This window comes from Austrofundulus limnaeus, unplaced genomic scaffold, assembly GCF_001266775.1.
Source record: "Austrofundulus limnaeus strain Quisiro unplaced genomic scaffold, Austrofundulus_limnaeus-1.0 Scaffold367, whole genome shotgun sequence".
Classification (NCBI taxonomy): Eukaryota; Metazoa; Chordata; class Actinopteri; order Cyprinodontiformes; family Rivulidae; genus Austrofundulus; species Austrofundulus limnaeus.
Genome location: NW_013952769.1, coordinates 478,739 through 502,797, shown reverse-complemented (window position 1 = coordinate 502,797; position 24,059 = coordinate 478,739). Strand labels below are relative to the sequence as shown.

The following is a 24,059-nucleotide window of genomic DNA, read 5'->3' as shown; positions in this document are numbered from 1 at the left end:
ATATTATAATGTTAACGTAAAAATATATATTTATATTATATATTCACACCACAGACATATGCTAATGCCAATGGTTTCGAAAGTTAGAGTCAGGACCCACAATGAGGTCCCATAACATCTAGGTGGGGTCCTGAAAAGATTTTCTGATTAATTATATTAGAAAATAACAACTAACATCAGTTTTTTTTGCCTTTGTTGTTACAAAAGAGTAAGGTTAGTGTACTTAAAATGGACAAAAAAAGCATAATGAATGTAGTTACTATGCTCTTATTTTTTTGACGTGAAAACGATGTTTATCATCCAACACCATTTGGGAGCTCAGGTCTCTGCTGCTGGTATTTTGAGGGTCAAAAGCTGAAAGGTTTGGGAACCACTGGTCTTGGCTACATATGTCTGTCCTGCTGAGTGTGACATGATTTGTGTCGTGCAGCTATCATGGAAACTAACACAGAGTCAGAATTGTTTATATTTATAAATATTGTATGTGTTTATTTATTAAAAGCAGGTATTACTTGATGAATTGCATGTAAAGTTTTGAATGCACAGTGTGCTGATCGTCACCAAACAAACGTTTGTGATCAGATTTAATCGTGAATGCGTCATGAACTGATCAGATCTGTGCATTCATTCTAAAGTTTCCTCATTGATTTAAACTCGGGGCCACTTGTCCCACACCAGACTTTGTTTCCATTTGTTTTGGCAGCTCTTCTGATCCAGAGTGCAGCCCACCATGTGATGCGAGGAGGGGTGGTGGGGGGTGGGGGGTGATGAGGCTTGGCTCTGCCTTCGTGTTTAAAGTGCAGCATAAGAACCCCGCAGGCTCAAAMAGCTCAGCCTCTCCTTCCCTTTCCTTCTGCTCCGACACCTCGCCGCGCCTCGTGCAGACATGTATCTCCTGGGCATCACTGTGGTTCTGGGGCTGCTGGGGGGGATGCGTGCTCAGGTCAACGTGGTCAACGTGCTGAGGCCAGCGTGCGACTCCCTCGAGGCTGAGGAGGCCGCCCTGGTGGCTCGGGATCACCTCAATGCCCAGCACAACCACGGCTACAAGTACGCTCTGAACAGGATCGAAGACATCAAGGTCCACCCTATGGTACGTCAGATCTTTTCATGTGTTTGCTTCAAAATAAGAAAACTACACTCGTTTAAAACACCAGAAACAGAAGAGCACGAATGTGTGGATCCTGATGTGAACATAAAGCAAGATTTTATGAAATTAAAACGTGTGAAMGAGGTTTTCTAATTAAAACGTAATGCGTTAATTCCCTGTGTTTAGCCTGATGGAAACAGCACCTACGTCCTGGAGGTGGACTTGCTGGAGACATACTGCCACGTGCTGGACCCCACGCCTGTGGACAACTGCACCGTCAGGCCCAAACATCTGACGGTGAGACTGCAGAACATGCAAACACTGATGAAGAGCCACTGCAGACGTCTGGACCTCAATAAAACCAAAGGGTTCTGGTTCTGTCTGAAGGGTCGGTTAATATGACCTTATCAGCCGTAAAGCTCAGAAATCTTCATGGCTTGGCTAACAGCTGATAAGAGACGAATGATTTGACAGAGGAGCACCTTGATTAAATTATCTTTGAATATTTGRAAGGTTTCACAATCCGCTGTTGTTTGGACTGATCCTTTGTCCCGTAGGCCATRGAAGGCGATTGTGACGTGGTGCTGAGGAAGGTTGGCGACACTCTGACTGTCACAGCGTTCAAATGTAAAACAGAAGGTAAAAAGTTACCATCAAACTCTGAATGTTTTACACAATTAAGCTTTCATCTTTATCTTCATCTACAGGTTTTAAACAAACCTGTTAGAATATTCCCAGAAGTTGGCAAGAATGAATATACTGTTAGTTCAGCAAAAATATAGGTAACATTTAAAGTTTCAGCAGGATCAAGGTAGAGCCACTAAAAACTACCTTTATTTTTTAAATATGATTGTAAAAAATCTCAGCTTTTTGCCAAACCTCATTTTAGCACTGCAAAAACTGTCAATCTAACCAAGTTTTAAAATCTTATATCAGCCGAAAAGTGTTTTTGATCTTGTTTTTGAGACTGATTTACTAAACAAGAACTGATTGTGTAAGAATAATCATCTTGTTTTCAGAATGTGTAAGATTATTTGTCTTGTTAGTCTGAAAATTTGACTCAAATTAAGTCAAACATTTCTGCCAGTGCAGTAAGAAAATTTTACTTGGTAAGATTCTTGAAATAAGAAAAAATCGAGTCAAATCAAGTATTTCAAAAGTCTTACCAAGTAAAATTTTCTTACTCCATTGGCATAATTTTTTGACTTAATTTGAGTCAAATTTTCAGACTAACAAGACAAATAATCTTACACATTCTGAAAACAAGATTATTCTTACACAGTCAGTTCATGTTTAGTAAGTCAGTCTCAAAACAAGATCAAAAAGACTTTTTGGCTGATATAAGATTTTAAAACTTGGTTAGGTGGACATTTTTAGCAGTGTGTGAACTTTTAAACAGTAGAAAATCTTCAGATGAGGTCTTAAACACAAACTAACAGCAGATTTGTGACATAAAACGTTAAAACCTCCATGTGTCTGTTTTTGTTGTCTGTCGATGATCAGAATCCAGAGAGGACATCTGTTTGGGCTGTTACACCCTGCTTCCCTTCAATCACACTGAAGGGCTGGACTTTGTTCAGGCCTCTCTGGCCAAACTGAACAACATGACTGAGAACGTGACGTACGTCCTCGCCGAGGTCGGGAGGATTTCCTCACAGGTGAGCCTCGACTTGRTTCTAATGATGCTCGGTTTGGGCCGGTGTCGTTCAGTCACACGTTCTTCTAAACGTCTTTTCAGGTGGTGTCTGGTGGAGCAAAGTACAACACAGAATTTATTGTCATCGAGGCCAGCTGTGTTAATGAAACCTGCATGGCTCTGACTGACGCCACGGCTGTAAGTAACAAKAAACACAAAGACATTTAAAGTATGTTATATTACAACTTCACCAGAAATTCACTCAAATCCTCAGGGCCAGCCTTAAAAAACATAATTTCAATGTCAGATTTAGGTTTAATTAGACCATTTGAAATTGTACAATATTTATTATAATTACATATWTTTAATTGTCTACATATTATCAAATGATTGGCTATCTATCCATATAACGTGTTACCAAAAATTATGTAAACATACCCTTTTTGTACAAAAAAAAGTTTAATCAACTGGGGAAACAATAGTGATGTAAAACATCCTGCTTAGCAGAAAATCTATGAACGGGGTGAGTCAAATGTTCCAGGACACCCTTTCATTTCAGAAAGGAAAGGGAAAATGATGTTTTTGAATGCTCCAGCAAGTAATGGATGTTGGTCGTCTACCCTTTTGATACAATATGGTMGCRATTTCCTGGATATAGGCCCCATCATCCATTACTTGCTGGGGTATTCAAATACATAATTTTCCCTTTTCTTTTTGAAATAAAATTYTCCTGAGACTTTTCAATTCAARTCGATTCAGTTTATTTATATAGCGCCAAATCACAACATGKATTGTCTCAGGGCACTGTACAWGAAAAAAGAACAATCTAAAGAAGAAACCAGCAGATTGTGTTGAATCACTTCATCACAGTCTCCCATCCTGAGCAAACGGTGGAGAGGAAAAACTCCCTGCTAATCAGGAAGAAACCTCCAGCAGAACCAGGCTCAGGACAGGAGGCCATCTGCCTCGACCAGCTGGGTTGGGGGACAGGAAAGAGACACAGACAAACACAGAAGAACTGGTCCAGGTGCACCTACTTCTGGAAAAGAGACAAAAGAAAAAACAAGTTATTGATGGAAATAATTACAATAAACATGTAGAGAAGAGAGACTAAAGGCAACAGCAGAGTGAAGAAATGTGCTCAGTTTGTGCTCCAGCAGTCTAAGTCTACAGCAGCAGAAATGAAGAATAATTCAGGAAACCTAAGACTAAATATAGGATTTATCAAAAAGGAAAGTCTTCAGAGTAATCTTAAAAGTAGACAGAGTGTCAGCCTCACGGACAGAAACTGGAAGTTGGTTCCACAAGAGAGGAGCTTGATAACTGAAAGCTCTGCCTCCCATTCTACTTTTAGAAACTCCAGGAACCACAAGTAAACCTGCAGWCTGAGAGTGAAGTGCTCTGTTAGGAAAGTAATGGAGCAATAAGATGTTTAAGTTGTTGAGAGCTTTGTATGTTACGGGTTATATTTTTGACTTTTGACTCACCTCGTACAAAAACATAGCTTAAATATTGTTGGGGACATATATTGGAAGCGAAAACATACACCTTCAGTTTATGATTAAGAAAAAAAAATCACTCCAAGACCTTCAGAAGCAAACTTGGAAGACAGCAGCTTTATTAAATCTAAAGTTTACAAACCAGCAGTCACCCTTTCAGACCAAAATTGGCCCATGAACCATCAGTTTGAGCARTGTTATAGTAGTCAAACTACAGTCTAAATTTTGTTGATTAAAGAGGTTATCTTGCAGTTTCAATTCCACTGAAAAACTGGTAATAAATCATTTCAACTAGTGAAGTCCGATAATATCGGCCTACAGATTTTATCGGTCCGACATTAGCATAAAAATGTAAAATCTCTACACATCTGTAACGTTTTTCTTCTGATAACAAAAGCCAGATAAATTAATGCCTGYATTTGACCAAAARGRTTATGGTCAAACTGGATTATCTAAGGGAAAGCATGATCAAAACTATTGTTTGAAATAAAATGTTAAAAATATGGCACTTTTTCCATWACTTCAGTGAAATGGTTTTTGTTTTGTACGTTTACTATGGAATGCAACCAATGGGGCATCACAGTAAAAGCAGGCATAATGTCCCTGACAGGAGATACGTGATGTCACCTTAATATCGGTTAATATCGGAATTGGAAATTAAGTGTTGAACAATATCGGCATATTGAATATCGCCAAAAAGTCAAAATGGAGCATCTCTAATTTCAACGTTAAAGTTTTTATAAGTAAACATATTTCATTTTATTTTTTTAAAAGGCACATGGAATTTGTACTGCTGAAGGTGTGAACGATCCTGCAGTGAACTGCAAGATGTTTTCCACTCTGGTAAAATACTGCTCAACTTAAATTTCTTGTAATTTGAACGGTTTAAAGTACTGAGATGATCTTGTTATCCTCTGCAGACACCCCTTATAGATGCCAACAGCACTGCAGCTGTAAAGCCAGCCCTGCTGCCACAAGTTCACGCTGGTTTGTCTCCACAACACGGACTGAAGCACCACAAACTGACCACCCTCCACGACCCTCACACAAGTGGCTACTTGTCTGCGGAATCGGCAGAATCAGCTGAAGTGGTGCCCGTAGCTCCTGCTCTGACGGTCACCTCTGCACCTGCCGACCCCCAGCTGACCACAGACGGCTCCTCTTCAGATGCATCAGCCAGCGCAGAGGTCCTAATGAAGGTGAAGAGAAGCGCCCCCGCTGTCCTCACGCACCCCATTCAGGCATGTCCAGGAAAAGTCAGATTCTTCTAAAGGGTTCAGAAGTTCCTCCCAAAGACTCAGTCGTTTCCTTTCAACTACACCGGTACTAGTAGAGTAATTGATGCAAGCATGTGCTGTGGTGGGTAGATACTGCAAATACACGTAGGGTAGAAACCATCTAATGCTTGATGTCACCAGTGTTCAAGAATGGAAAAGAAATTCTGAAATTAAAAGATTTGCATGTAACAGTTGAATAAATCTGGAATAAAACATTGTTTCTACTCATTGTGTATTGTATTTTTTGAACTTATCACTTTGTGTTTGCTTTCATAAGAACATGAGGCAACTTTTTTCCACAGAATTAAACCATGAAACAAATGGGTCAGTTCAGTTGACTAGAGATGCTCATGAAGCCAATGACTCAGACACCCAAGCTGACAAAAAACAGTCATGAATCTTTTGGTTTTTGTCAATGTTCATGTGTAACATTGCAGTGCAGTTAAACATTTTATGATGGTTTAAAAAATTCCTTAACAGGTAATTTCATGCATGGAACTCAAATTCTGCAAAACATTTAAAAATTAATGGAAAAACTTTAGTTTGTGGAAGCGACACTGTGGGAGGACCGGGCCCATTCTGATAGGTTTATTTACACAATTGGGTTATTGGTCCAAAGCTCCAGTTCAAGGTAAAGACAAGACAAATATCAAAATGGCAATGTCCCCAGTTTTAAAAAGGATTTATTGGCCAACGAATTTCAAAAGAAAAATGGCAAATTTTGAGAAAGTCCATACTTACAGCCAAAAGTAGACAGTACAAGTCCTGACTAAAATTCTGCAACACCAACATTTTAAAGCACAAGCCTGAAGAGTTTGAGGTTTTTGTTTTTATTTAAAGTCTGCTCCTTTCCTGTTCTGAATTCCAGTTTCTGTCTTGAGGGGTCTGTTCATACCTGCAAGAGACAAGGAATTAACCTGATAAAAAGGTCACTAGATTTTTATTATATTTTTTTAGTTGTACCTTCAGCTTTCTGGTCTGCTGCAGATGTCCTTTTAGTCAGAACATGTGCTGCAAATGACTTGCTGGAGTCTGAAGGTGTCATGGATTTCCAGAGCTCTTCAAATGACTCAAGAATTTCTGGCTTCAATTGTATGGCACTGAAATATTGTTCATGGGGAAAATATACCAAGTCAGAGTCATCCACGTCAGAAGAAAACAGTGGCACATCCAATTTGTCGTCAAGCATCTGTTTGTAGTCGACATCAAGTACAGGATTTGATAATTCTTCCTCTGGACTTGTGAACACTTGGCTTTCTTCCTGCAAGGGCTCCAAATTCTCATTAGTACTTTGATGCTCAGGAAGACTTATTTTAGAGTCTGCACCATTAACCAGGTTTTTGAGATCCACTGGGTGGTCACTCAAACRGACAGGTTTCTTACCCGGAGGACCATGTTGTAGCAGTACATATCCCTGGGGTACTGATGGAGGACTCAGGGATTGTTTCGGTTTGGTGGAGTTATTCTGGTAAAGCTGTTCTCCAGAGTCGTTGGAAGCTTCAGATTTGTTTTGATTGGAGTTGGGAGCATCTCTGGGCATGTAGTGAGGATAGAAGAATTGGTCAACAGCACGTTTTAAGTTGTGTGTTGAACTTTTAAACTCAGATTGATGCAATGATTGCTCAATATCAGGTTCACTTTGTTCTCCTGTAGTATATGAGCTGTGTTGGTTGATGTAAGACATGAAGTCAGGGCTGGAGTGGACATTTCCAGCTATAAAGTGGCCTTTTCGCTGTTGAGGAAAATGAACGTTAAATGGCTCCCTTTGCTCCACTGGCTCCAACCATCTACCACCTGAAGCCCAATGTTCAGAAGGGTCATTGGAACCTTCAGATTCCCTTTGTTCCAAATTTAGCAGCCCATAATGTTGGGGTGGTGACCATTGGGGGTTTGAAGAACCTGCTACAAAATAAGGGTAAAATGGTAATTGATTTGCAGTCTTAATGTTACTACTTCTTGGTAGTGCAGCAGGATTGCCATCTGGTGGTTGGAAATATTCTTGCTTTTGACCTGCATTCAAAGGGGCCCAGAGGGGTGAAAAATGAGCAGAGTTATGGTCTCTTAAAGACTGCAATATTGCTGCTTCTGAAAGCTGTTGAGGAACAGGGCCGCTCTCTAAGCCACTGCCAACATCAGGATACGTAGTCTGAGAAAATGGCTGACTCTCATAAAACTGAGGGACATCTTCACTGTCTTGTCCAGGTGAAATATGAAGGTGGTGATGAAATGCAATTTGTAGACAACAGTTTGTAAGTCCTGGTGGGCAAGACTGAGGACAGTATGCAGGCTGAACGTGTAAACTGGGGTTCAGGAATGAGGATGTCTGGGCACCTGCTTTCAATGGTAGCTGACAAGGTCCATATACTTTTCCAAGAATAGTTTCAGATGGAATTTTTGCTAGCTGGCTTTCGGTCATCAGTTGATTGTATAAGCACATTTGTTTGTGTGCTTGACCTTGAAGGATTGTTGGTTGTGATGGCTGCAGAACATGTGTGGGCTTTTTATCCAACATTGGTTGTGTGTACGATTGGTAAAGGTAGGACTGGTCGATTTGACTACGAGGATGTGGATTGGAAGGCTTTAAGTCCAATTGAGGTTCAGGCTTTTGCCGGTGATGGAATGGCTGGTAAACATGACCTTGAGAGATGTCTGTTTGTGGCAGCTGAGAAACTCTGGGCTTTGCAATGGAAGGAAAGTGGAATGACTGCTCATATACTGGGCTCTGAGGGGTTGAAGGCTGTGGTGGTTGAGTAGCAGCAGGTTTTAGAGTTTGCTTTTGTTGGGTCAGGTAATCTAACAAAGGTTGGAATACTTGGCCTTGTGGGGTTGCAGGTTTTGGAGTTGGCTGTAGTTTGCTTAAGAAGTCTAATAGAGGCTGGTGTACTTGGCCTTGTAGAGTTGCATGTTTTGGTGGCAGAGTTACTGCAGGTTTTGGACTTGGCTGTGGTCGGTTGAAGTATTCCAATAAAGGTCGGTATACTTGGCCTTGAGGGGTTTCAGGTTTCGGACTTGGCTGTGGTCGGTTGAAGTATTCCAATAAAGGTTGGTATACTTGGCCTTGAGGGGTTTCAGGTTTCGGACTTGGCTGTAGTGGGTTGTATTCCAATAAAGGTTGGCGTACTTGGCCTTGTGGGGTTGCAGGTTTTGGAGTTGGCTGTAGTTTGCTGAAGTAGCCCCATAAAGACTGGAATATTTGGCCTTGAGTGCTTGCAGGATTTGGTGGCAGTGTTACTGCTGGTTTTGGACTTTGCTTTTGTTGGGAGAAGAAGTGATAAATTGGCTGGTACACTTGGTCTTCAGGGGTTGCAGGTTGTAGAGACTCAGTAATGTAATCAGGCTTTGGACTTAGCTTTTGTTGTGTAAGAGAGTCAAATAAAGGCTGGTATTGACTTTGAGGGGTTGCAGGTAGTGGTGGCTGGGTAATGTCAGTGGGCTTTGGATTTGGTCGAGTAAAAAAATGGAAGAACTGGTGGTTCAATTGGCCTTGAGGGATTACAGGTTGTTGTGACTTAGTAACAGGTTGCTGAGGTGACTTTGATTGGGTATTTATGGGAAAAAGCTGTTGGTATGCTTGGCCTTGAGTTACAGGAGTAACAGCTGGTTTTGAAGTGGACTGTATGTAGTAAGGAAAGAATGCTTGATATCGATGGCTTTGGGTTGCTTCATGTTGTAGTGGCCATGCAACACCAGTGGGTTGTGACGATGGCCTCAATTGGGCACAGGAGAGGTAAAATGGTTGGTATATTTGACCTGGAGAGCTTTCAGGGTGGGAGGCTCGAGACATTGTGGGGTCTGAAACTTGTGACTGTTGTGTGCATGAAAGGAAAAATGGATGGTACTGCTGGCTCTGAGAAATTTCAGGCTGTGGCTGTTGTGAAGCTGTATTTAAGGCTAGTTTCAGCTGGGTACACAAGAGATAGAATGATTGGGATAAATGACCCTGAGAAGCACCAGCATCTTTAGGAGGGAGTGCCTGTTGGGTGCAGACGAGGTAGACTGGCAGGTTTTCAACATCTTGGAGTTTTCTAGACACCGAGGGATTAAGCTTCCCAGGTTTCTCAGGTACTTTTTCAAGATAAAGAGGATAAGATGGCAGTGTTGGAGGGGACGTTTGTGTATCATAAGGTGGATCAAGACGTCTTTGTTCTTGACCCTTTGGGTAGCTTGAAGGTGGCTCCGTGGGTTTCTGAGGAAACTTGGGTGGACGATTCAACAGATATTGAAGCAGATCCACCTCATCTTTAGGTTGTGGTGATTTAGTCACTGGTGACCATGTTGGCAGTACAACAGATGGTTGATAAAAAGGAAAATGTTGGGGATCTTTTTCTGTATTTTGGGGGACTGCAGATCTTACAGGCATAGTGATATGTGGCTGTTTAGTTAGGGTGGTCTCAGGATTGGTAGAGTAAGGGTGAAAGAAACTATATGAAAGAAGGGGATCATATCCTTTTGGGACCTGTTTTGGTTTACTGGGAATTTCTGGGCTCTGAAGAAAATCTGGGATCTGAGATCCCGTTTCCCCAGAACGAGGAGTTAAATGAGAATTTGGGGTGAGGGGAGACATCCAGCCACTTGGCTTTTCACTCTGCTGTACAGGACCATTTGGGAGGTCTTTGATATGAGATGCCAACAGTGACGGACAAGAAATCTTTGTTTCTTTATCTGCAGCAAGTTCAAGGGTGTAAAATCCATCCTGTAAACAAATATCAGTGGGTTAGTTTTCTGCATAAAAACGGTTCTTAGTAAAAAAAAAAAAGTTAATTTTATGATTTGCGTTTGATAGACTGATTAGCTGAGAGCTATAATCAAAAAAACAATGTGAATTGTTGCAGTCTTAAGCAAAAACCACCTCAAATTTTAGAGTTCATGCAAACAGTTCTTTCAACTTTTACATTGCCTCTGACTGTGGACTGTTGTCCACATAGTGTTCTGTGTTTGCGAGCACACAGCTGCACATCAGGGACATTTAGGGGGCCGCATAAATGCAAAACTGATGGAGGGGAAAATATTATTTGCATTAACTGCTCTAAATTTACAAGCCTGGAATTTTTTTTAGGGGGGGTGGGGTCAAACTCAACTTCAGTTCTTTCAAACTTTCCAAATTCAGGCCATTCAAAAGGAAGCCGTCTCCAACAAGATGTATAATTTACAGAAAAACAACTTCAACGTGACTAAACTTGAAAACATACCTTTTTTTTCAGGCAGGGGGTGTAGCGAACAGAGATTACTACGCCTTCAGGATGTTCAACCACTCCAAATGCACATCTGTGTGCAGCTGTCAATAAAGACTCCCAGTTTCCTTCCACTGCAAACAAAAATCAATTAGAAAATAAATAATAAAAAAACCTATATCAGCAAGAATAAAATGATCACATCAGATAAGTTTGGTATTTTTCGTCAGAAAATATAACATTACATTCTAAAAATATTGAGATTAAGAGTAGTTTCTGCGTAAAACAGAGCTTGGTTCATGTTTTACAACTTTAACAGCCAGATGAGATTATTTGATCACAGCCACTACTTCTACTGTAGAACACTTTGGTTGGTCTTGTGCTGTTTAAAGCGCTTTATAAATAAAAGTGGTGTGGTATAAAACAAGACCAAATAGTCATCTGTTATTCATGTTATTTCATGAGATTTTCTTGACGTTTAGAAGCTGACTTACAGCAGTAAATAACCCAATGCTTAATCCATCTGCATTTCTGATGATGTAGGAGATTGATYAAGAGTCAGGTCTGATGCTTTAAGGTTTTTGTGAAGTTTTCCTAAACTGATTTCACCTTTTTTAAACCAGAAAAGAGGAAGACAGGCAGAGACAAAAAAGGGGCAGCATTGGAGAGCTGAGAAACCAAAGAACAGAAAGAGCACTGAGAGAGAAGAGGAAGAGTGAGACAAGAAAGAACAATTAACAGTTATGAGTGTTTGTGATTAAGTTGTGGAACAATCTGGATTGTAGTCCTGGTCTGGTGGAACTGAGATGAAGCAGCATGCATTGACACCACTCTGTGTCTTGTCTGATGCAAATTCTGTATAYTTGACAATATTCCCAAAAATCCCTTTAAAAAAGGCAGCCTCTGTGTAGAGRCCATCTCTTAATAATGGCTACGATAAAACAGATAATGTCCCAATAATTTAAAAAAATCCACTTAGGTCTACATCTATTTGGACACTAATAGAAAGTATTTTTATAATTTATTTTTATCTGTTTACTGAAACAGGTTATAGTTCTATGCTGGACATGGACATAAAGTCTAGACTTGCAGTTTCATTTGAGGGTATCCACATTAAAATTTGAAGGGTTTTTTTAAAAAAGAAAAAATAATTTGACAATTTACTCAAAGGCCATTTCATGGGGAGGTGTGGGCAATTTCTTTGTTACAAAAGGCCTGGAGTTGAGGTGTGGTGCTTGCTGACACAGTTTACAAAGGTTTTTAGAGAAATTCATAACCAGATTAGACTCATTTATAGATAAACAGAATATTTTAAAGTAGTGGTCAATATGGGTTTAGAACAAATAATCCAACGTCATTCGCTCTTATTGAATTAATGGAAAAGATAAAAGCGTGGTTGATTAAACAGTCTTATTAGCATTTGTTTGTATAAAAAATTAAAGCATCGACTGGTATTCTTCCACCTGCCCTAGAGTCATCTCTGAAAGCACCGGGCAGTTACCTGTTCACCTCTATTTTTGGATTTAAATATTCTAAGAAGTGTGTAACTTAAGATAAATGTCTAAACATGACGTCCTCTTTGATATTTATATCATTTAACCAGYTGTTTTATTTGTATTGTCGAGGAATTACAACTTTTGGCAGTTTCTCTTTAGCAAAAATCATAAAAAGCTATATTTGATGCTCAAATCTAATCAGACTGATTATACCAGAATGGAATTACTAAGAATAAAATTTTAAAAAAGTTTTTTTTATCCTGCACAGGGACATTCAGGTGCAACATCAGCACTTTGCTTATTTACAAGTAAATACATAATTTCATTCAGGAAATACAGTATCTGCACACAAGACCACCCATGATGGATGGACACCGCACTAACACACAGCCAGAGGACAGTATGCCTCTGGCCCCAGTAGGTGGAGGATAAAWTAATAAATGAATTTTTAAAAACACACCCCCTACTACAGTGGGTATCATTACGGTTTTGTACATGAATGACTTGGTTAGTGCTTTGGGGCTTTTTATGTGTGTTTTATTTGCAGATTCCACCACATTTTTTGTGCGAGTMAATTTCAGCAGAAATTTGTGGAAATACAAACCTGGTTTCTACTAAATAAATCATCATTGAATTTGAATAAAAGTAACCACATGATATTTGGTAACAGAAAAAACTATCAATGTCCCATTTAGAATTGACGTGTTGAGATTTAAAGAGTGAGGAAGGTGAAGTTTTTGGGTGTCAKTGATGAAAATCWGACAAAAATGCCACATAAATTAAGAACAAAAATTGCTAAATCTATTGCATTCCTGTACAAAGTAAAAGAGTTATGACAATGATATAGCTCTGGATATGTTGCATAATGCAGTGATTGTTCCACAATTTATTGTATTGAAGTTTGAGGTAAAGCATGTAAAACAATTACAAATCCTATTTTGATTTTACAGAAAAGAGCTGGAAGAATTATCACTAAGAAACATTACAGTCACKCATCGATTAAATGATTGAAATCCTATGATTGATTACAATAATTTACAGGTACAGTGTGTATAAGGCTCACAAAAATGGTAAATGGACTGAACTTATATAGTGCTTTATCAAATTCCCCTGGACCCCAAAGTGCTTTTCATTTACAGTCACCCACCCATTCACACACACTTATGTAAGCTACAAAAACACATACTCCTGCTCTCAAATTGAAAATATATGCTSTAAAGTCAGGATAATTCTTCCATATACATTGTAGCCACAGCTGCCCTGGGGCACACTGACAGAGGCTGGGCTGCCAGGCACCGGTGCCGCCAGACCCTCTGACCACCATCAGTAGGCAAGGTGGGTGAAAGGTCTTGCCCAAGTACACAAGGACTGAGACAGCTGGAATGAGGGGATCGAACCGGCGACCTTCTGGTTCCYGGATGACTCCAATATTAACTTTAAACATTCAATTGCATTTTGTTAGAGAGAGCGCTACTACAATTTTAAAAGAATTAAGTTTTTTGTTAAACTTAAATTTTCAAAAGTACTTCAATAAAACAAATAAGAGAATGGAATAATCTGGAGTGACGTTAAAACTGCCGAATCAACTTGCATGTTTAAAGGGCCAATATTACCAGGGTTGCACATAAAATTTTTGGTCTGGTTCTCAGGGGAGAACCTAGGGTTGTTGCTTGGTGCTCATATTTTCCTTCACTCATTTAACACATTTATCTATAGGGACGTCCGGGCATCTAACGTCCCCCTGTTCTGTTTTATGACTCCTATCAGCTGCAACGTCTCAGGACATCATGCCAAATCAGTCCAACAAGTTTTTAATTTATTCTTTTACTCTGCATAAATTTTGTAAACTACCTAAGTGGCCGAGGGGCTGGGTGTATGTCATATAAACATCACAAACTGAACATTTCATGBTTWAATGTCTTTTAGACTAACATGTCCCTCAGATGGACAGCTCCTGTAGTTTGACCTTCTGCATCTTCAGCCTTGTTTAAACCAGCTTTCCACACTCTCCAGTCCAAGCAGTAAATATCTGCCTTTTGCACAAAACAAAATAAACTTAAAACATTCAAATGTTTTATTTATTAGACTGATTTCTTTTTTAAAAGACAATTTTATTCAAAAATATATTAGGATGGTTTCATCTCATGTAATTATTCTTTGTCTTTAATAGTTTAATAAATTACATTTATCCCAGAAAAGCTGTGTCATAGTATGGTTCTAAATATAAACAATTTTAGCACATCAAGAACATTGTTTTTAATATAAAATTGTGAATGAAATTTGTGGATCTTTATGATAAATTAAAATAACGTTTAAAACCCACCTAGAGAACATGGCATGTTGTTTTTATTTTTTAATATATATTATTTTTTGACTGGGGTGTTAAACAGAGAATCATCTTTGTTTTAATATGGGGCAAACAAATGTTCTGTTAGTTAATGTGGTTTAATTAGAAAAACTCAGTGAATCTCATTGACAGCCTGCACGCACAGCGACACTCTCATACAGCAGTCTCTCAGGAGGAGAGTTTATCACTCACACAGAGTTGGACAGATCTGTTCAATAACAACATTCTGAACATATATTTAACAAAAAGTTAGGTTTTACAAACCAAAGTCTCTGGTAGTTCAGGAGCAAAGTGCAGGAGGAGAGGAGATCAGCTCGACTCGAGCCGGCCGCTGCTTCAACCAAACCTGCTCTCACTGAAAGTCCCYCCCTGCTCTGCTCTTGATTGGATAAAACGGCTCTGGACTTCGTCTGATTTGTTGCAGGCAGTGTCCGTTTAATCCTTCTATCAGGGTCCCGCTGTGTCGCACCGAGCAACGATCCATTCACACCAGTGCSGCTGGATTTTTTTTAAGAAATCAGGTCGCGTTTGTGACCAAACTGGTCGCACTCTAGAGCCCTGCTAGCTGTTGTTTTGACAGACAAACAGGTACAATCCTAGGTTAGCAAGGGAGCTTTACGACATCCCATCTGGTGCGCTTTTTCCTTTTTTGACCGCGCATGTGTACCTGCGCACTGCTTATGTGCAACTCTGAATATTATGTGTTTCTCAGGCATATGTTTAAATACTAAACCATAATAAAGTATCCATGTCACCTTCAGCTGTTATTAAAATGCTGTTTTTATGTTTAAATAGAAAATAAACTTATCTTCTCATCACTTTCTCTTCCAAACACCTTGAAATTGGCCTCTGTCTCTTGAAGAATCACCTAACGCTTCCGTTTTGCCCATTTCACTGTGCACAGGTGGGGGGCTGCTATGATGCAGTTTCCTTGGCATCTGAAAATACATTTCCTCAAACGTATTTTTATTCTGAAAAGAGCTTCACTGAGTGAGAACTAATGTTAGGAGCTCAGCAGACAGTTAGGTTTCACTTTCAGTTTCACCCAAGAGCCTGCAGGAGTCATGGGCGGGGTGTGTGGGGAGGGGGGCTCTTCCATGAGAAAGCTGGGCTTAAAAGATACGTCCCAGGGGCGTTTCTGGTACCATAAGGCATTTCTGGTCCCCACCTGTCGTTTTGCTCCTCAGCATGGCTTCCTAAAAACGCTGCATGATTTCTCAAACATGCATGAATGAGTCAAAGCAAGGCTTTGAGCATGTTTTTTTATGAGAGTACAACATTATAACATGATATAAAACTCAAAAAAGTTGATTTTACGTGATATTGCCCCTTTAAGAGAAGGATAAATGTTTGTTGAAGGAATATGATACAGTGTGTACTGATTTGAAATGTTTTTRGGGAAGGACCAGGTTTTTTGGTATATTACTATTTGAATTTAATTTTCAGGGAAAAGGGGGGCAGAGTAAAGATTTTTCTTTTTTGTACTTCCTTTAATTTATTATTTGTGTATTTTTTGTCTTAACCCCCCCCACCCTCTTTTTGGAGATGGGTTTTTTTTTAAATAAATGAATAAATAAAAAGCTGGACTTTAATCTTTAACTGACACGATTCATGTCAGAGGAAAAACTCACCGTTTGCTTTTATGTCAGAGGCAGAGCTGGTCCACTCAGTTTGTACCAACATGCCCTCAGCATGGCAGGTGACCATCGGAGGGCTGGAGGACACCTGCTCAATCATCGGACAGGACATCTTCACCGGGAGGCCCCACCAGCGCAGTGGAAGAACGTAGCTGTTATCCTGCAACCAAAGACAAACATGAAGTCTCGGAAGCTGAGGTCAAACCTGCAGAATGTTCGGACCACAGGAAACCCACTTCGATGACGATGAAGCAACCATCGTAAGGAGCCACCAGGACCAAGCTGTTTTGAGTTGACCTGATGGTGTAGCCACAGCTGGAGGGTAACTTGGCCAGAGACAAAGGAGACAAGTGACCTGAAAAGGTTAGAGACTCATCAGCACAACACAAAAACAATACTTTTACATCAAATGATTCATGTAAGACTGAACAGGAACCAAAGATTCACCTCTGTCCACAAAGATGAGAGCTGCAGGAGTGAAGGCAGCGTCATCAACGAGAAGCTTCATGGAGCTTCGTGTGCATTCAACCTTCGACTCCGATTCAAGGAGGCGTTGTGTCGCCTCAGCGTCCGACTTCGGCCAGTCATTGTGGTCATGTAGCCTCTTTGTCTGCCACCAGCCTTCAAAACAACATTTACACAAGTTATCACCTTTAAAAAAGGTAACTGATCCATAAAATGCTCACTGTTAATGTGCAGGGTTTTTTTTAAACACCCATCTATTCCTGTGTACTGGATCCTATTGAACCATACAAACTTAGAGTGTTCAGGAGATGTCAATTTTAATTATAGCACATTTAAAAACAAGAACAAGAATGTACCATACTATACCATCTTTATTTATAGAGTACAGGACCAAAGTGCTGTACACACAAAACATGAATACATTCATAAAATCAATAAAATGTTGGAGAGATCATATTTCTCCAGTTTTAGCTTCTCTCCACTGGCTCCCTTTCAAATTCAGAATAGAATTTAAAATATTACTCCTAACATACAAAGCTCTTAACAACCAAGCTCCATCATATATTAAACATCTTATTGTTCCATACTTTCCTAACAGAGCACTTCACTCTCAGACTGCAGGTTTACTTGTGGTTCCTGGAGTTTCTAAAAGTAGAATGGGAGGCAGAGCTTTCAGTTATCAAGCTCCTCTCTTGTGGAACCAACTTCRAGTTTCTGTCAGTGAGGCTGACACTCTGTCTACTTTTAAGATTAGACTGAAGACTTTCCTTTTTGATATATCATATAATTAAACTTAGGTTTCCTGAATTATTCTTCATTTCTGCTGCTATACTTAGACTGCTGCAAACTGAGCACATTTCCTCACTCTGCTGTTGTCTTTAGTCTCTCTTCTCTACATGTTTATTGTTATTAATTCTATCATGTTTTTTCTGTGTCTCTTCCAGAAGAAGGTGTACCTGGACCAGTTCTTCTGTGTTTCGCTGTGTCTCTTTCCTGTCCCCTAACCTAGCCGGTCGAGGCAGATGGCCGCCAGTCCTGAGCCTGGTTCTGCTGGAGGTTTCTTCCTGATTAGCAGGGAGTTTCTCCTCTCCACTGTTTGTTCAGGATGGGAGACTGTGATGAAGTGATTCAACACAATCTGCTGGTTTCTTCTTTAGATTGTTCTTTTTATGTACAGTGCCCTGAGACAACATATGTTGTGACTTGGTGCTATATAAATAAACTTTAAAAAAAATGAAAAAATAAATAAATTGAGAGAGCGAGAGCGAGAGAAATTTAAAAACAGACAGGGACGACCCCGTCTGATGTCCAAAGGCTGCCACAGAAAAAGCATGGTCACCTCTGAGCTTACGCTTTCTCTTGGGCACAGTCAGGAGCAGCTGATCAGCTGACCTGAGGGATCAAGAGGGCCTATAGGGTTGTAYCAGATRGGACAGATYCGGCGGAGCAAGACCATTAAGAGCTTTAAAAGCAAATAAAACTTTGAAACGAATCCTAAAATATACGGACAGACAGTAAAGAGAAGATAAAGTCGGAAAACGATCAAACTTTCACGTGCCAGTTAAAAGACGTGCAGCGGCATTCTGCACCCCCTGCAGCTGCGAGATACAGGACTCACTGATGCCTGTATAAAGTGTTACAATAGTCCAGCTGAGTGGTAACAAAAGCGTGGACTACTGTTTCTAAATGTTTCGTGGAAAGACTTGGCTTTACTTCAGCCAGCTGCCTCAGATCACCCGCTTCTGATGTCATCATCCATAAAATGGATGTTATTAGGCGAAATCAGTCCCRTAGAATGGCTTCAGAATGTCCCGCCTGTGCTGGTTAGCAGGTTCTCCATCCCATAGAATGGCTTCCGATTGTCAACTGGTTAGTATGAGGCCATTTCATGGACTGATAACATCAGAATCCCCTGCTCAGTTGGTAAAAACTTGATTTCACAACTGTTCTGATGTGGTTCTCTAACTGAAGTCCGGCATCAACTTTTACCCCTAGATTAGTAACCAAAGGCTTGATGTACTGGGACAGTGAACCAACATCCACATCAGGTGTCTCAGTGGAGCTTCCAAAGATCATCTCAGTTTTGTTTTCATTAAACTTAAAATTCACTGCCATCCAGGCTTTTATTTCCTCCCGACACAAAAACAGAGGGCTTTGCGTTCTTTTTCTTTAACAGGACATATATCTGGGTATCATCGGCATAACAATGAAAAGCGATACCAAATTTTCTAAGTATAGAGCCGAGAGGGAACAGGTACAGAGTGAAGAGGAAGGGGTCCTAAAACTGAGCCCTGCGGGACCCCACAAAAACAAGGAGCAGAGGATACACTTTCACCAAGATGGACACAAAAAGTACGTTCAGCTAAATAGAACCTAAACCAGTCTAGAGCTGTCCTACTGATGCCGCCGCCCCCCAATGCTCCTAACGAAGATCCTATGGTCCACTGTGTTGACCAAAGTGCTTCACAAACCAGAACAACAATACAATAGAAGAAAGAACAAAACTAAAAACAACTAAAAAAAGGTCCTGATGGGAATCAATGTCCCTTTTCCAATAGTGCCACTTAGTGTAGTGTCGGTACGGTTTAGTACGGTTCCAAGTCATTTCAATTAGGCCAGATTAATGGAACTGGCCCTTGTTTTAGTGCCTACGTCATAGTGGTTCCAAGCGACCCCAATTGACAACAAAATGCGATGTCAGAACACTGTCACTGATTGGTTAGGGGGTGGAGTCAATTGTTGTGTCTAAGCTGCCTTTACAATAACAATTCAAGGAGCCATTTTTTCCAATTGTAGCAGTGACATTAGTCGTGATTCCATCCTATTTTAATTCAAAATTTTTGCAAATTTTTAAAATTTGCAAAGTTATTCATCAAATGTGTTTCCATCTCTCATTTTGCCCATTAACTTAAAAAAAAACAACAACTAAAAACCACCTCCACCAACCACCCAAAACACACCCCCTGGAACTGGACTGGAACGTCAATGGAAAAGCACCCGAACTGACCCGTACCGACACTACACTAAGTGGCACTAGTGGAAGGATCAGGGTTGAAATGAGTTTTTTGGYTATAATTTAAAGTCTGTAGACTCTGGAGAACAAAGATCAATGGGCAAGTTGTTTCAGAGTCTGATCTAAGCTCAGTCCCCTCTGAGCTTTAGACACCAGCTGCACCAAAAAGCATCTGGAGGATCTCCGTGCCCTTTGGGTTGTAAAAGTGAAAAAGATTTATTTAAATAGCTGGGTGCCAAGCCATTAAAAACTTTAAAGTCAAAGAAACTTAAAATCCATGAAATTACCAGGCAGCTGGTACAAAACTGGAGTCATGTGGTCCAGTTAAACCAGGAAGCAGCATTCTGGACTAATTGCAGGTGATGAGACGATTGTTCCAAACCAACATATAAAGAGCTGCATTCATCCAGTGTACTGGTGATGGATAAGAGTTTGGGGGTCTTTGGGAATGTAAAACTTTGRTTTGGAAACTAGCCTCAAATGAATAAGGATATTTGCTGGATCGATAAAGACAAGTGCCAAACTGAAGGCCAGCGAGCATATGTGCCCCCCACCCCACAGCATTTTAGTGACACGCAACAATTTAAATATCTTCACATAAGCAGCTTTAAAAGCCAGCATTGATCATGAATTATATCTCCTGTAATGCCTGTCGGTTATTTTGCACACTTTATGACAGAATCACATCACTATGGAGGTGCACAGGGTTCCAACATAATTAACTGAATAAAATCTGCATTTCACTGCAGCCCATGTTATGATGGGAAGTGGGAATTTTTTCCATTTACACATGGTAAATTTAAACTAGAACGCTCCTCTAGTGGGAATTCCCAGTCGGAAAGAGGGAGAGTTTAGAATTCAAAATGGCAGCTACTGACGAACAGCAAGTAAAACTCTTACTTTTAATAATATTTCTGTATTTATTTCACATTTAGTCAGTCGTACTTTTCAGTGTTTATAAGAGGACGTGTTAACACGCTGTTTCTATGCAGGAAATACCAGGTAGAGCTCAGTTACTGTTTATTAGCGGAGCTCAACTGTAGCAATGAGATGAAGAATGTGATGTTTCATGTTTAGTTAAACACAAAAAGTAAAGTTATTTACAACCATACATACCTATGGCCTCAGTGAAAATGAGTTTGACACCCAGGATAAAGAGARGCTTTGACTTCTGATGTGGAGGATGGAATTATTTTTAGCTTTAAACTGGGGAATCTTCATTGGATTTGGATCAATACTGCCCCCTTGTGACGACTTTGTGATGGAGATTTAGACTTTCAGATTCAAATGATCTCCAGTCAGCAGCCAACAAACAGCCAACCCATATGCTTCATTAATACGCTGACTTTCTACCAATGCTGCCATTTTTTCATCTTCTGTTTCAGCAGCACTGTTTAAAGATCGTCTAACTCTGGGCCTGTGGGGGCAAATCTGGCCCTTGTTATTTTGTCTCACCCCCAAATGCAAAACTTTAAAATGTAAAATCATTTTCTGGTTTCCCTTTGTCTCTGGATTTAGTGCATTCTTATTATAGCAGCTGAGCAGTTTAAGACAAGAAAATGAAGTTAGATTTTTTTCAGGAATCTTCAGTTTGGTGCAGAATGAGCCACAGAATATTTTTCTGTTCTTTTCTTGTTTAAAAATCAAATAAAATTTTTAGTAAGGGCTTGTTTTGTTTAACTGAATTGCTGGATTGTACGGATGCTGAGAGCGACCGTTTTCTGCAAATAATTGAGATAACCAGTTAATTTCCAGATGGTTTTCCTCTTGTGCATCATTCATGGAGACGGTCTGGTCCCCTCAGCTGGTCATRGACGACGTTTTATATTTATTCAGTTATTTAAACCAGGCAAATCCCATTGAGATTGCAGGTCTCTTTTGCCGGGGCGGCCTGGACCTGAAGGCAACATTTTGTGTCATTTTTTGCATCATCAGGCTGAAACTGCAGTTTGTCTTGTACAGATAACCTTCATATCAGCCTTCAGACGGCTGGCCCGACTGCAGCCCAGCAGGTGTTCACACAGTGATCCTGCTGATATAATAAACTTTATCTGTGACCAGCTGAGGGGATCGGACCACCTCCATGGTTACTGAATGATACAAGGAAAACCATAACTTGTTTTCTCAGGAAAACCATCTGGAAATTAACTCTTGGGAAAACAGTCCTTGTTTCATGATAACAAGAAAATCATGAAAAAAAATACGCTGAAAACTGCCGCTGTCGGCTTTGATTGTGATTTTAAAAAGAGAATCTCAAGAAGCTGTTGGTAGAGAAGTTAGAGCAGGGCTATTCAAGTGGCGGCCCACGGGCCACATCCGGCCCACAAGTGACCAAAGTTCAGCCCGCCAATTTCATAAGTCCAAAGCCCCGATTTTCTACTTTAATTACTACAAGTTGTTTTAGTTAAACATAGACATGTTTGGCATTTACAGAAACATTAGAATTTTGACTAGAAGCTGTTTTTATGCACACTCAAGACAGTTAAAAATGACAAAAAAATAAAATTATGAAAAGTGAAAATAAAATTTATTTAAAGATTTGGCAAGTCAGAGATGTCAAAATAATATTTGGATTAAATAGGAGACAGAATGACTCAGTTTTGTTTAATTATCACTACTTTTATAGGGTTCTGTATGTCGTATTCCTGATTAAATGCAGCAAAATAAATTATGTTAAAAAGGTAACAGATCTTTGTAATACTTGGTTTATTTACATAATAACTTTAACTGCTGGATGTTCGGCCCCTCAGCTGTTGACCTGCAGTAACTGTGGCCCCGGAGCAGTTTTCAAACAGCCCTGGTCTAGAGAGTCTTAAAATTGCAACTATTTTCATARCTTCTCCCCCCAACTAGCACCACCACAATTAGGGCAAAAACTCTATATGTAAAATCAGAAAAAAGATCAGAATTATATATATTTTAACAACAACAATTATTATAATTATCATTATCGTCATCATCATCACTATTACAAGATTTTTTAAATAAATATTGACAGATTGGTCCTTGGCTTGCAAAGACCAAGTTTTGAATTTTGGCCCCCGCCCCATGTAACTGAGTTTATCACCCCTGGTTCAAAGCAAAGAATATTGTTTGGATTTTCTCTTCATTTGGCACTGGATGAGAATATTGACAGATTGGTCCTTGGCTTGCAAAGACCAAGTTTTGAATTTTGGCCCCCGCCCCATGTAACTGAGTTTATCACCCCTGGTTTAAAGCAAAGAATATTGTTTGGATTTTCTCTTCATTTGGCACTGGATGAGAAAGTTTTGTTTTAAAATATTTAAATAAAAAATGTTATTTCTAAAACTATTTATAGGATTTAAAAATAAAATTTCCATTTTTAAATCCTATTTTCTGCACTCAGAGACCTTTATTTTTCCACTAAATTCACTTAAGTACAAACATTTAGTTTTTTTATTTTAAACTTTGTTGTATAAATTTAATGCATTCATTTCTATAAAGAATAATTTGTTAAAAAGTTTTTTTTAAATAAATATTGACAGATTAATCCTCGGCTTAGACCAAGTTTTGAATTTTGACCCGTGTGTAACTGAGTTTATCACCCCTGGTTTTAAACAAAGAATAATGTGACTTTAACTGCATCATTTTATGTTTCATTATATTTTTATTAATTTTGGTTTATTGTGTTCATTATTTTCTCTTTTTATTTATGTGCAACACTTTGGCCAATGACAGTCTAATTGTTAAACTTTCTATTTGAATAAATTAGATTTGATAACTCTTCATGCACTTTTTCTAGTTATTTTTGKAACATAAAAGCAGAAATTGAATCAGAAGAATAAAACATGTCAACAACACTACATACCCATATCTGCCTGGTACCCTGCTACATCCAGCACACTCTCTGTGGAGTTGGTCCCGTTCAGTTTGACAGCTTGCTGGGAGTTTTGTCCAATTATGAGTTTTCCATGGTGCTGATGACTTCTTCCAGCCTGACTCTGGGTTCGCGCAGCGTTTCCTCGTCTTTCATCCAGCGCCTTAAGCCTGGTCATTTTTGTACAGTGGCAAAGTGAGGTGACAAACACTAAAAGTCCCAAACATATCACAGTTCCACTGCCCCTGATCCTGACACACGCCATTAGCACAAAAACAACAAGAAGCAGCACTGCACACAGGCACAAAGCCTCAGCAGCGGATCACAGAAGCCAACTGATAATTCAGTRAGGAACATTTGAACCTTAGAGCTCTGCCTCTGCTCCTAATTATCACTAATCAACCACCTGATGACTGCAGGTGTGGCTGGTTGGGCTGAGGGGGACAGGAAGTTACTCTCAGACTGCAGGAAGTCATTTATAAATATAACAATAAACACACCAAAGCCTGCTTGTTAGCTCAGTCATTTAAATCAAATTTATTTAGAATAAACGTTTATTTTGTTCAACATGAAGAAACATTTGTATTAAC

General features: G+C 39.6%; 2 protein-coding genes across 3 annotated transcripts; one reads left to right on the top strand and one right to left on the bottom strand.

Moving 5' to 3' along the window:
* Positions 1-829: 829 nt before the first annotated feature.
* On the top strand, positions 830-5,731 carry LOC106528273 (alpha-2-HS-glycoprotein; the record flags this gene model as incomplete). Its single annotated transcript, XM_014023406.1, is given in 7 exon segments — positions 830-1,093; positions 1,277-1,387; positions 1,648-1,729; positions 2,594-2,748; positions 2,829-2,924; positions 5,000-5,068; positions 5,146-5,731. Coding segments are annotated over 7 exon segments (1,071 nt in total). The 3' UTR covers positions 5,497-5,731.
* A 436-nt stretch (positions 5,732-6,167) lies between these two features.
* On the bottom strand, positions 6,168-23,851 carry LOC106528272 (uncharacterized). 2 transcript variants are annotated; one of them, XM_014023404.1, is made up of 7 exons: positions 23,461-23,851; positions 16,601-16,774; positions 16,390-16,508; positions 16,148-16,313; positions 10,692-10,807; positions 6,466-10,195; positions 6,168-6,397 (listed from the first exon to the last, which is right to left on the bottom strand). In XM_014023404.1, exons 1-7 carry the CDS (start codon positions 23,732-23,734, stop codon positions 6,333-6,335), a joined length of 4,644 nt encoding a protein of 1,547 aa, XP_013878858.1. In that variant the 5' UTR covers positions 23,735-23,851; the 3' UTR covers positions 6,168-6,332. The 2 variants fall into 2 exon arrangements, with proteins under 2 accessions (XP_013878858.1, XP_013878859.1); XM_014023405.1 differs by having other exon boundaries at positions 6,329-6,419.
* Between the last annotated feature and the right edge of the window lie 208 nt (positions 23,852-24,059).